This window comes from Eublepharis macularius, chromosome 8 (assembly GCF_028583425.1).
Source record: "Eublepharis macularius isolate TG4126 chromosome 8, MPM_Emac_v1.0, whole genome shotgun sequence".
NCBI lineage: Eukaryota > Metazoa > Chordata > Lepidosauria > Squamata > Eublepharidae > Eublepharis > Eublepharis macularius.
Genome location: NC_072797.1, coordinates 30,734,645 through 30,748,146, shown reverse-complemented (window position 1 = coordinate 30,748,146; position 13,502 = coordinate 30,734,645). Strand labels below are relative to the sequence as shown.

The 13,502-nt window shown below is 41.6% G+C and overlaps 2 protein-coding genes across 3 annotated transcripts in view; one reads left to right on the top strand and one right to left on the bottom strand.

The window, feature by feature from the left end:
• The first annotated feature begins 231 nt into the window (after nucleotides 1-231).
• Nucleotides 232-13,502, top strand: part of CDC20B (cell division cycle 20B) — a 41,920-nt gene continuing 28,649 nt past the window's right edge. The window contains exons 1-3 of one of the 2 annotated variants that reach the window (XM_054987232.1): nucleotides 232-486; nucleotides 1,354-1,425; nucleotides 6,197-6,259. In XM_054987232.1, coding sequence (XP_054843207.1) covers nucleotides 433-486; nucleotides 1,354-1,425; nucleotides 6,197-6,259 — 189 coding nt within the window. In that variant the 5' untranslated portion in view covers nucleotides 232-432. Of the gene's footprint in view, nucleotides 491-1,353; nucleotides 1,426-6,196; nucleotides 6,260-13,502 lie in introns of both variants that reach the window. The other variant, XM_054987231.1, reaches the window with a different exon arrangement.
• GPX8 (glutathione peroxidase 8 (putative)) lies at nucleotides 6,163-11,968 on the bottom strand. Its single transcript, XM_054987233.1, has 3 exons — nucleotides 11,756-11,968; nucleotides 10,751-11,012; nucleotides 6,163-8,229 (listed from the first exon to the last, which is right to left on the bottom strand). Exons 1-3 carry the CDS (start codon nucleotides 11,966-11,968, stop codon nucleotides 8,066-8,068), a joined length of 639 nt encoding a protein of 212 aa, XP_054843208.1. The 3' UTR covers nucleotides 6,163-8,065.

The following is a 13,502-nucleotide window of genomic DNA, read 5'->3' as shown; positions in this document are numbered from 1 at the left end:
CAGCCTCGCCGCCTGCCAGCGATCCGAGGAAGGGAACCCCGTGGCGTCACAGGGCCAGGCAGCCAATGAGAAGGCAGAACCAGGGATTCCCGCGTCTCTTGCCGCTCGCGCTGTCTCTTTAAATGGTTCCATCGCGCTGAGATCTCAGTGGGGACCGGGAAACAGGCAGCGCAGCAGGGAAGCCCCTTATGAGGCTGCGGGATGTCGGGGGAAGCTAGACGAGGGCTTTACCGGTGGGATGAAAGGGAAAAGGAGCTTAATTAGGGCACGAGGAGGAGCAGGCGGGGGGCGGGGGAGATCGCAGGCTGCAGCTGTTAGGGTATCTTCCTCTCTCGCGCTCTAGCGAAGGGTAGATCAGGAAAGAGACGAGATTGTTCAGCCCCGGCAAAGTGAGCTAAAAGAGCAAGCCACGAGCCCCTCTCCAGAGATGGAATGGAAGTTCGAAAGATCTGCCTGCCGCAAGGTCAAGACGGAGGAAGAGGTCTTGTGGGTAAATCTCTGTCCTTCAGTCCAGCCGAAGCCATCATAGCTTTGCTGCTCTCAGCAGAAGCTAGTCCGAGTGTTAGCACAGTAAACAGAACCGTCAGCGGTCTATGGATAGTAATAAGAACAACAGTAATAATAACTGTGTTTATATACCACTTTTCTAGACAGACTAGTGCCCATTCAAAGCCCTGAACAAAACCAGTGTTATTATCATCCCCACAATACAGCTGGGGAGCTGGAGCATCCAAGGCCACCTATGGAGCTCATGGCAATAGTGGGATTCGAACCAGCAGAGTGCTGATTCACAGCCCAACATTGGAATCAAATTATGTTAGTTGTTATGAAGATGCCAATTGACTCATGTTTGCTTTATGCTAAACAACAAGAATTAATAGGCCCTTTGGCGATCAGGAAACAATGGTTTGCTGAACTGCCATGTGAGCTATTAGTTTGTCTTGGGAATGTGTGTTAGTTTCTTTAAAGACCTTCTCATAATTTACAAGACAAATACCAACTTTATTGTATGTTATACTGTCATGTAACAGAAATTCTTACTTTTCTCCAGTTCAAGTTATGATGTGATCTCAAGCATGTTTATTCACAAGTAAACCTCACTGTGTTCAATGAGCCTTCCTCCCCAGTAAGTGTGTTTAGGATTGTAGAACATATATGTGTGTAAGATTACTAAAGGCCTATACTTAAACTTTTGATGAGATAGAAAGGAGCAGGCTTGGCGGCTGCTAGCTATGGATAAATAAAATCTGGTTTGTCACAACTTATTATTAAGAAATGGATGGACCTTTCTGTTGCTCAGGTCTGAGATCTAAAAAGTAAACTGTGTTCTTCCCCACCTGTCTCTGTTTATAGGGGAAAATAATGAAAGCTCTTGGGACAGACCTGAGGCAGAAAAGAAAACAAAGTTTACAAGTGCTGACCAAGGTAAGTGTTTGTGAATTTCTACAAGATTGCTTCAGCAGTGAGGAAGAAAAGAACAAGAAAAGGGGCCGGTGTTTCACCTCCATGCTAGGTGATCAACAGTGGACAGAACAAAAGTCCATTGTGGACTTAGAATGGTATACCACTGCTGAGGATTCCACTTCAAGCCACTCTCTTCCAGTCAGGCTTGTTCACCTGTAGTGTGTGTGTGTGTGTGTGTGTGTGTGTGTGTGTGTGTGTGTGTGTGTGTGTGGGTGTACTGGCTGTTGGTTACGTGATTGTCGTGATGAATGCTGAGCTAATGCACATGAGAAAGAGTTGCCAATTTGTCACTTGTTGACAAAAAGTCACTTGCTGGTTTCCACATAGCAAGCATCCGATAAAGGCACAAAAACTGGACAGGCCTATCCCCGTCCCTTGTCCTGGCTGTTTGGCATCCCTGCTGTGAAGAAAGGGAATCATGCACCACTATCCCATTAAAGGCAGATCCTTCCTTTGGCACAAAGGACTGTGCACTGGCCGAATACACTTCTGCTTGGGAAATTCCTTGAGCTGCAGGAAGGCACTGCCATTAGCTAGAAAGAGCCACTGGATACAGTCCTGTATCAATCCTAAGTATTATTATAACCAGAACAATTCTAATAACACAAATAACTCTAAAGAAGTGGGGCTTTCTTTATTATTTGTGTATTAGAAATGCAATTCATATTCAAGAGAACGTTACGCAGGGCTTTTTTTCAGCAGAAACGCAGTGGAACGGAGTTCCGGAACCTCTTGAAAATGGTCACATGGCTGGTGGCCCCGCCCCCTGCTCTCCAGACAGAGGGGAGTTTAGATTGCCCTCTGCACCGCTCAGCGGCGTGGAGGGCAATCTAAACTCCCCTCTCTCTGGAGATCAGGGGGTGGGGCCACCAGCCATGTGACCATTTTCTCCGTGGGCAACTCACTGAGTTCCACCACCTCTTTTCCCAGTCGTTATGGATCCAACTTGTTTCCCCATTTCCTCATGGAGTGATGGGGCCTGTCAATAAAGAATGGTGCAAGCTATCTCCGGCACTAAAGCACCTGGCAGCATGTCTTTTAAGGGAATACAACAATGTTTTTTAAAATAGATAATTTGCATAAATAATATTTTTTTAAAAAATTATGAATAAAAGAAAGGAAATGATGGAACAGACTGCAGTTGGCTGAGCAGACGTGAATGAGCCAACATGTTCAATCAATGCTCAGATGTTTCAATAACAAAGGTATGACGTCATTTGAAACAGTGTTTCTGGTAATGCACAAGGTATTTTTGAGCATCTGTTGCTTTTGCTACTTTTACTCCCATTGTTTTCCAAACTACTTTCTCAAAGTCTTTTGTGGAATTCTGGCATCTGGGCCATCAAAGTAAAGGGAGGCTCTGAGCCAATGTTAAACCAAGTGGGCTGAAGACAGATACAAACACGAAGTGCTGATTTATTTATTACTGCTGAAAATTAGTGTTGAGAAGGCCCACTTCTTAAATGTGCACTGATGGAAGTATGGCTGTGTCGTAAATGAGAAGGAACAACAATGAAAGCGATCCTGCGAATGTGTCGCTTTGGCAGTGCAGTGTTAGCTGGCTGTTCAGTTGCTAGCAGGATAACAGTTGCTAGCTGCACTCCAAGTGCTGCATTCCAAAGCATCCAAAAAGCAATGAAAGTGCGCCCCCTTGTGAACAGTACTGACATGTCTAAATAATAATTCTAGCCCAGTAGCCAAGTCCGTCTGTCACAGCCAAAACAATGGAGTCTTGTGACACTTTGAAGACTTACAAAAGCATATGCTACAATAAATTTGAAAGCCAGATTCTTCTTGTATCTGAAAACTTGAGGTTTGGCTCCTGAAAGCTTATAGATCCAGAGGAGTTAGCCATGTTAGTCTGTAGCTACAAAATAGTAGAGTCCTGTAGCACCTTTAAGACTAACCAACTTTATTGTAGCATAAGCTTTCGAGAACCACAGCTCTCTTCGTCAGAAGCAACATGCATCTGATGAAAAGAGCTGTGGTTCTCGAAAGCCTACAATAAAATTGGTTAGTCTTAAAGGTGCTATTGGACTCTTTAATATTTTGAAAGTTTGTTGACATCAATGGGCTTGGACTGGATTAACTCTATTTAGGATTGCACTGTAAATGTGTCAAGACTCATTGTTTAAGCTAGAGAGTATTTATTCTTTGAAAAGTGCAGATGAATTACTTGGATTTCATACTTTTGCTGTCTGTGTTTGGTAGGCAGTGTAGAGTTAGCTGGCTGCTTGGCTTTGACTACAGTGGTCCCTACTGCAATGTTACTTGCTGCCAAAGAGGTTTTGTGTTTGAGTCAGAAGGCCATAAAGCTGTGTATGTGCGTGTGTGTGTGTGTGGTGGAATGGCAGTGTACTGTTAGCTGGATGAACATTTGAAGGACACCAGCTGACATTCTGCTGCCAGCCTACGGCACATATTTTAATCACCAATCAGACCAGCAAGGAACTGATCAAACGCTTTCTGTCATCATTCAAGGATACTTGTTAATCTTCAGCTTCTTTGTCAACTGCTATTGGGTTGCAGACTTCTGAATTTCACAAGATTCTTGTCCAGGGATTAAAGCAACAGTAAGAATAAAGAAAACTCTCTCCGCTTTTCCACAAGTGAAAATGCTGTGCTGTTGTAGGACCTGCTGTTGAATTGATGGAATGGCACCTTAGGATAAAAGGCTAAATTTCTTATTACTAGCCATGGTAGACTGACTATTGTATTAGAAAACAAAGAAAATGTTATGTTATTAGAATCCAATTTCTAAGTTAGAAAGACTGTACCATGATTTGTGACTGTGGCTTTTGAGTCCTCTGGTTCTTATTTTCTACTATGCATATAATCAGGGCTTTTTTTCTGGAAAAAGAGGTGGTGGAACTCAGTGGGTTGCCCTTGGAGAAAATGGTCACATGGCTGGTAGCCTTGCCCCCTGATCTCCAGTCAGAGGTGAGTTTAGATTGCCCTCCGTGCCGCCGAGGTTTTCAAGAGGTTCCAGAACGCTGTTCCCTGCGTTCCAGCTGAAAAAAAGCCCTGCATATAATACAATTTTTCAAACAGGAAAATATGAAACCAAGAGAAAAATGTAACTCTAATTTCCCAGACTATTTCTATTTATGTTCAATCAAAACTACAGTTACTGTGATTTTTTTCATTCTTGTAAACTTTTTTTTGTAGAGGAACTTCTGTCCAGGGGACCATTGGTGTTGCATTGTGGGATAGTTTGGCAGTGTATCATTAGTTAGCTGTTATCCATATTCCAGCAACTAAATACACTTCCACATTATCACATGACTTAGCATCATTGTCAGCTAAATGCTTTGAACTTCTCTCTGTGGGAGAGAATTACAACAACCTTCCATTTGTCAACCTACCTGTATCTTCATTGCTGGCTTGTACACTCTAGGTGGTTGTTTATTTCTTTTCAAACAGAGGCTTTTAATGCCCAACTCATTTGTTCTCAAGCTTGCCGATTTTACCTATGTGCTGGGTTTGTTTGCTGAAGTAAATTTATTGCCAGAGAGTGAGGGCAAAGAAAAAAAAATTAGCAGTAACTTCAGGTGCGACTATTGAAATTTCATGGAAATATTGGTAGGAGGCACAGGGCTGGGTGGCTGGCAGTGCAATACTCTTCTTCAGGGCTTTCTTTCTGGGAAAAGAGGTGGTGGAACTCAGGACCACACAATGACATCATTTTGGGTCAGCTGGAATAAGGGGGGAGTTTTTTAAAGTTTAAATTGCCCTCTGCGAAAATGATCACATGGCCGGTGGCCCCTCCCCCTGATCTCCAGACAGAGGGGAGTTTAGATTGCCCTCTGGGCCAATGGCGCCAATGGCGTGGAGGGCAATCTAAACTCCCCTCTGTCTGGAGATCAGGGGGCGGGGCCACCGGCCATGTGACCATTTTCAAGAGGTGCTGGAACTCTGTTCCACCGTGTTCCCGCTGAAAAAAAGCCTTGCTCTTCTTGCTGTGGAGAATCTCTGGTATACAGATTAGCCATAACTCTGGTGGAATAAGCAGACATTGACTGGCTTTGTTTATTGCCAATGTGTTTGTTCAGAATAAGCCAAGATTTCAGAGGACCGGCACTTCTGCACTTGCAGTTCTGTAATATAACGTGCAAAATGAAGACTCATGGTGATTGCAACCTCTCATGTCCTCTGTGGCAGGGTCTTGTCACCAGAAACATGGGCTCAGAAGCTGAAGGGATTTACTCTTCTGAAACTCCTGCTTCTTCCAAATTGTTCTTAGGCTGATACTAACAGCCCTATTTTATAATGCTGACGCTGACCAGATCATTTTACCTCATCACAATGCAGTGCAGTGTTGAACTGATCCTAACGTTCTCATCTGTAGTCTCGTGGTCTGTTTTGTGCCCTCTGTTGCTCTTTCTGCATCCCCAGTAAAGCACATGGCTTAAACAAATGGAATTTTTGCCAATAATACATCAAATTGTTTAAGTCAACCCATACAGATAATGTTAAGCACTGATTCTGGTTATAATACACATTCAGTTAATCTTCTGCATATAAGAGAGGCTGAACGATATATCAAAACACCCTAACCAGACTATTTCTTTAAGTATGTTTTTCTGAATGCAAATTTGGGGAGTGCAGACAAGTGATGTTATCTCCGCCTTATTATGATCTGATATTAGCCAATATGTTCACAGAGTATGTTGGGAAAGGAATATTCAAAACGCTGAGTTAATCAAAATTTCAACTACGTTTATTTACACAGGTCTGCCCTGACATGAAGCTGCTTGGTAGACAAACTTCACATGTGGAGCATCAAGAGTTTCAGGTAACCGAGGTACAGAAAAGGGGGAGTTTTCGTATTGTACACACAGTTTGAACTAATAGCAACATTCCATTTCTACATAAAATAATATGGAAAAGTACTGTTTTATGTTTTGGGCTCCAGTTCTTGGTCACACTAGAGTATAATGGAATGTCAAATCCAACAGAAACTTGTGATATGCATCAAAAATAATACACAAAATAGACCTGGTTTGTTTTCTCTTTTAAAATAAAGAATCTTCATTAAAAATATTTACATTTTTGTTTTTCGCATTGCACTCATTTCCTGCTGTTGTTGATACCAAGCTGACATCTTGGGTAGTTTAAAGTTTTAAATAGAATGATTGGCTGGAAAATTTCTTGGCCAAACTTCATGTTTGGCAAGGAGTGTTTTTAAGATACTTGATGGGGAATAAAGCATACTTTGTTAGAGTCAGAGGAGTTAGCTGTGTTAGTCTGTAGTTGCAAAATAGTAAAGAGTCCAGTAGCACCTTTAAGACTAGCCAACTTTATTGTAGCTTAAGCTTTCGAGAACCACAGTTCTCTTCTTTTTAATGTTTTGCTTACTTTGTTAGGTTACCTTAGGCAACTGGTGGCCATGTGACTCAATATGGCACCCGTGATTTGGCCCTTAGCATCGTTTTCAAGCCAAGGGCTCCTTCCCTATGCTCCTCAGATGCTTCCTTGTTTTGTGAACCAAGACACGGGTGAAGAACTCTTTACTACTTCTCCCCACTGTCAACAATAATATTTGGGTAGCATGCTTTTGCCTTCTCACTTTAAGAAACAAGTGAAAGTCTCTAACTTGACCATTTTATCATATAAATAGCAGCTGGGGTTCTATTTGCGTAGCATATGAAGCTCATAAGTGAAGGACTCTGCCAAAGCCTCTGTTGTTGTTTGTGTGTAGAGTAAGGCACTCAGTAGTCCTTTGCTTGTCTCTTACTACTTGTAGGAATGAGTCACTGGCCAGTTAGCCCCTGGCCCTATTAACCATTGCTCTTGCGATCATATTTATTTGCACATACAGGAATAACGGATTATGAATTGCCACTCAGAACATTATCATAACATGCTATTTCTGTAGCAAACCTCCATGCATGTTGGAACTGATGCAAATGTCTGTTTGTTTCTGAAGAGCCAGTGCCGACTGGCCACTAGCTTGCATTATAGGGGATTTGTAAAAGTGTTGTTTGATACTTGTATCAAAATGGTAGCCTGTATTCCAACACATCTAAATGCTGGAGTAGTTTAAAAAAATATGTACAGGTCTCCTAGAATGTTAGCGGTGTCATTCCCAGGGGTTGCAGCTGTTTCAGGAATACTAAAGATCAACCAAAGTCCAACAAAGCTATGGGGAACAGTGCAGGAATGCACTGTGGGGTACCATGGAAGTGGATCTCAAACACTTAGCACAGTAAGTTTGCTACCCAGATAATTTTCAGTAAAAATAGGTCAGATCTTTGAAAGTTCGAAAGCATTTCTTCTAACATAAGACATTGGAATTTATTTTGTTTATAGCAGCTACTGACTTGAGGAACCACCCTAAACAACTACAGTTCATGTTAGACCTCTTATCTTTTTCAAATGTGCTAGTGCTCCCTTAGTTATGCACATTTACAGGGAAGGTGCCGTGTCCTGGGCTCAGTTTTTGTGTAACAAGTTGCAACTGGCCTTAAAAAGAAGTTTTCTTTCCAAGGTGTATTGAAACTTCCTAGCAAGAAAAGATCCAGATCCTACCATTATTGAGCAGCAAGTTACTGACGTTGTGCAGAGATGTAGTGACAGAGGCATCTTAAGGCACAAGTCTTCACAAGTCTTCTTTCTTTTTCAAAATCATCTGTCTAACCAGAGCAGCTATATCTGGCCTGATGCTTTCTAGGGGCTCATCAGGTCTCCAAAAATTCACAACTTTACCTTCAGGGCTGACTAGATACTTCCAGAAATTCCACCTAGGCTGTTTCTTGGAGGACTCTGAAAGAACAAAACAGAAAACACTATTTGTTTATTTAAAATCATGTGCATGATTTCTCATATAAATATATTTCTTGGGCTTACAAAATATCCAAATACAATAAAATACATACTGGAAAACCAGCGGAATTTTAGATCACACATGGAAGCAGCACAGTTCATGAAAAGTTTACATTTGTCCCACTGAAATCAACAGAAATGAAGTCCTCAATTCCCCTTAATTTCTGGAGTGCCTTTAGATGAATTAATATGAAACAAGAGACGTACAAATAAGTTCAAATCAATCTGAACTTCAGTTTTCCTTGTCTCTGAAGCTACCGGACTTGAGACATTCCTCACCATTTCTCTGTATCAAGCTGCTTCTTCCAGCCTTTTCCTTTCCCTTCATTTTTAATGCCAACTCTGTTTTCTTGCCTTAGCCCTGTTCTGCGTCTCAGGGTCTGCTGCCTCCTTCTTTGCTATTCTTTTCCTTCCTTAAAGACATCTGCCAGTACTGTCCCACTCTAGGATCTGGGCAGCTCAGCCAATGGCAGTCAAAGTCACTTCTGCTTTTCCTAATTAATTCATTAATCCTCTCAACAATACCTCAGCAAAGAATATCCAGAAGCTTCATCAATGGCATGCAATTCCTGTGCGTGTTCCCCTGGACCTATAGCCACAGTCGCCGCTAATCCAATTTATCACAACTATCCCACCTATACTTCAAAGGTTAGGAAGAAGTGCCACAAAATGTTTGTTTGCATGCATCAGAGGCGTAAAAATTCTGGAAATTTTGTAGATGTGGGAAACAAGCACATTTTTTTTGGATTTTAAAATGAGAGGGGTTGAACAGATTTATGGAGAATAGGTCTATCCTTGACTATTAGCCATGACAGCCAAATAACATTAGGTAGAATGCCTCTGCTTTTCAGATGCTGGGAAGCAATCAGCAGGTGAGGACTGTTGTCTGTGAGCCTTGCATGTGGACTTTCTTAAGGTATCTGACTGGCCACTGTTGGAAACGGGATGCTGGACTTATGGTCCAGCATGGCCACTCTTATGTTTTGCATATTCAACTCAGAAAATCCACTGACATCTTAAAGCAAATTTGACATACTGGTAGCATTTACTAATGTGGATCAGTGTGCACACATGAGGAGGTAGTTGTGTGATTGGGTTTTTTTTCCCCATTTGCCAGCACTCTCTAGAGCACTATATTTTAAGCCAGAGGATGATAATTTATATTTACATTTAGGTAAGGCAATTTGCATAATTATGTACATATGACATGTTGCGTAGTGCTACAAATTTTATTTATTTATTTTACATTGATACCCTGCCTTTTGCCCAAGGCAGCTAACAATTAAAAGTGTAATAAAGAGACATAAAACCAATTCAAAACTCACATATATAAAACACAGCAGCAGATGGCAGAAAGTATCTGAAGTTGTTCTGTTTTCTGGTTGCAAAAGTCTTCTGAAACTTGTTCAGTTGTTTGAAATGTCTACAATATGCACGAAGGCAAGTAGGATTGCTTCTTCTGGCCCCATCCCTAGATACCTGCATGTACAGTCAACTGTTCCCAAGGAGCCCTATGTGATTACAAGTGTGCAAATGTTTTGCAGATGTGGTTGTGACCTTGCTTTTCCAACACACAAAGCCTATGTGTATACACTTGAACATACACAGATCATTTTACAGATGTTCCTTTATATGCAATGATGTCTAGAGGTGGGCCAGTAGGTGTAATCTCATTCCACTCTACGCAGTTATGTGCATTTTAAAAAATTGAAGAGAACGGTGGTGAAACCTGAATCAGTTCTTGAAAAATCTAGAGATGTTGTTCTTTGAACAGAAAAATATTATCCTCCTGATCATTTGAACAAGGGGTACTCTACTTGTAATAGCTTTCATTTTGATTATAAACTTATCTCTGAAGATATGATCAGGAACGTTTTAGTTTCTTTTGAAAGATGAATGCTAACATTCAGAAGAGACCAAATAAACAACATGGGATGCACAAAAGTACTTGGAAGATTTTCCTCATTCCTACTTTGATGACTTGTGTGTACTTCATCTTAAAAGAAAGAACAATTAAAATTCTGCACCCGGACATTTCAAATTCTGAACCAAAAAGCTGAATTCTGCAACAGGTAGAAGTTGTGCATATGTTCATAAACTTGGATGTGCATTATTGCTCACAATTACTCAGCAATTTTAAATATTTTTTCCCATCAGCAGCTTCACCTTCTAAGCAGAAATGTCATTTAGCTTCTGGGATTCCAGCAGACTAAACAACTTTATTGTAGCATAAGCTTTCGAGAACTGTGATTCTCGAAAGCTTATGCTACAATAAAGTTGGTTAGTCTTAAAGGTGCTACTGGACTCTTTTTGATTTTCCTAAAGAGAGAGACAGACTTAGAAGGGTGTAACTCTGCTGCACTGTAAATTTGTAAATTTTCCTGTCTATGCCTTCTCCCCAAAGTATAATGATATAGAAGGTCTGCACGCTATACAGCATAAGAGAATGGCACATGCTTACCTATTAGAAATTTAAATGCTGGTGATGCTCCAGATCCCAGAATCTTTATTTTGTTGAAAATGGGGAATGTGACTCCATAGTTTTTCTTTGCAAATACTCTGATTTCTTGGTTTGTGCCCGGCTCTGATTCCCCAAACTGATTGCACGGGAAGGCCAGCACTGTGAAGTGAGAGGGCCCGAACTCTCTGTGCAGTTCCTGCAGCGTGATGTAATTTTTGTCTGTGTGCTGGCACTGGCTAGCCACGTTTACAACCAGAGATGCCTTCAGACAGATGGGAGACAGAACCATTGGAAAGAATGGGTGAGTTGCAGCTGGCGTCGGTCTTGTTCATTTCAGTTGTTTGAATGCCCCAACCTCCCCTGCCCCTGCCCCATGCCCTATATCTGATCAGTTTCAGCACATGGCCACATTTTGGGACTTAAAATTGCCTGTTTTGAACTCAATAATAACAACCTCCAGTCACTGGCGTTTGCAGTAATATATACAATTTTTGAAAGATGAAACTATTAAAGGCTTATGGCGAAAAGTCAAAGAATCCAAGGCATACATTTTGCACATTTCACAACAGAGGTCTATGGGATCACATAACCTTCTGCTGCATCTGTAATTAAATTTCAGAATAATTAGAATACATATGAACTTGCTTGTGGATTGACTGCTGGTCAACCTAACACCCAGAAGCTTCTGGTAATCCTGCTAGCAATAGTCCTCTCCTGGTGGTTTACCCTCACAGATGCCCGGACACCAAGTAGTTATTTCTTTTGTCAGAGTTTTTTAGTTTACGTTGGCAAATATTATGAAGTGATTATTTTGCTTTCAGAACTTGAATGTCACAGTCCCTCTGCTCCTGGCTCCCAAAGTAAAATATCCATGGTCAGTACAGTACAACAATTTTATAACTGTCTCTCCCTGTCCAGTAAAATATAGAACATCATTATCATGCTTAAAAGGAACAATTGGTTCAAGAGGCCTAAAGAATTTCACAAACAAAAGATGCTACTTACTTTCCCTCTGTACTTTTCCAAGGAAATGGTTTTCCCTTTCATATCCTTCACTTCAAAAGAATAAAAGTCTTCAACTTTGGCTTTTAAGAATTTCAGCTGTAGCAGCCCCAGCATGGTTGTGAACAAAATCATTGAGAGGAAAACAATTAAAACTCTGGTTTTTGGAACGGAGCTTTTTAAAGAATACGCTGTAAGAGGCAGCGGCAGCTCCATTTTGGAGAATTTTAGAGGAAGTCTCTGCAGGTCTGGAATGCAAGGAGGAGCTGAAACTTGAAACCCCCAGCGACTCAGAACCCCAGTCCCGTATTTTGCTCCGTGTTCTAAGGACAGAAAGCTGCTATTTTAACATCTTGTCATTTTGCAAACATCCTAGTGGCATTAATATGATTTCTAGCTATCAGCTAGTGAAAATATATACACTGCTTTACAAGAATTTTGACACTGAAGTGGCATAAATACCAACAGCAGGCAGCCTTGGTTGTTTGTAGAGTCCATTATTAAAGCAGGCTGTCTCCTTCCTTCCCCCTTTCATGCTAACACTGTAAAGCTCACAAGCGATTTAATATATCTCTGTGTTATTTATGATGTTTTTATTTAACTCTACCTCCAAGGAGCTCAGATTGAGCTCCAAGGAGCTCGTGATTGAATTCTTGTCATACAAAACAAAACCCTCCCTTATTAAAAAAAAAAACCCTAGATGTCAACTAGAAAAGCTCTAACTTAGCTTTCTGACTCATATTTATTCTTCTGTGTGCAAGAAAGGGTTTGGGTTTTTTTGGGGGGGGGGGAAGGTATGGAGGAATTTACAAGTGTGTGAGCCATCTAGGGCTGCCAACCTCCAAGTAGAATTTGTAGACTTCTTAGAATTACAACTGATCTCCAGATTACAGAGATCTATTTCCCTGGAGAAAATGGCTACTTTGGAGGGTGGATTCTATGGCATTATACCTCACTGAGGCCCTTCTCCAAATTTTGCCCTCCCCAGGTTCCAGCCCCAAATCTCCAGGAATTTTCCAGCTCAGAGTTGGCAACCTTAATGCAGTTAAAGTTGCCAAGTCCTGCTTGAGAAATTCCTGGAGATTTGGGGTAGAGCTTGTAGAGGGTGGAGTTCTGGTGGAGCAGAGAGCTGAGTGGGTATGTGATGCCATAGGCTCCACCTGCCAAAGCTGCCATTTTCTCCAGGGTAACTGATCTCTGTAGTCTGGAGAGCAGTGGTAATTTTGGGAAATGTCCATGCCCCATGTGGAGGTTGGCAGTCTTAAAGACAGTTTAGATATAGGTTTAGTGCCTCTGTAAGAACTAATAGCCACAATCCACTGCAGCAAGAGGACAGAGGAAGGAAAGTAAGCATTAAGCACAAGGTGCTCACATAGCAAACACTAAGCCAGGGCCCCCCAATGTGGCACCCATGGGTGCCATGGCACCCTCCAATACCTTTCTTTGTGTTCACCGATTGTTTTAGACTGTGAGTGTGGCCAGGTGGGGCTTTTGTCCAGCAGGGCTTCTGACTGGGCACTGGAGATCTGATTTGTCATGCCGATTTTTAAAAAAATTGCTTGGCAGCAGCTGCTACGTCAGTGCAAGAATCTTCACTGCGCATATACAAGAGAATATTTTATCAATATGTTCATTTCAAAAGACATCATATTAAGCAGAGCTTCTGATTGGATGTTGGAAAAGTACTATTGGAGTTATGCATAACCCCACTCCTTGACCTTTTGTGGTTAGCTCTGCCTCCGGTGGGAGC

Excerpts from the sequence above, each read along its gene's own strand:
- GPX8 (XM_054987233.1), bottom strand. The coding sequence starts at position 11,968 with ATGGAGCTGCCGCTGCCTCTTACAGCGTATTCTTTAAAAAGCTCCGTT. Across the intron at positions 11,013-11,755 it reads TGGAAAAGTACAGAGGGAAA|GCATCTCTGGTTGTAAACGT; the intron begins GTAAGTAGCATC and ends ATCTGTCTGAAG. Across the intron at positions 8,230-10,750 it reads AGCATTTAAATTTCTAATAG|AGTCCTCCAAGAAACAGCCT; the intron begins GTAAGCATGTGC and ends TTGTTCTTTCAG.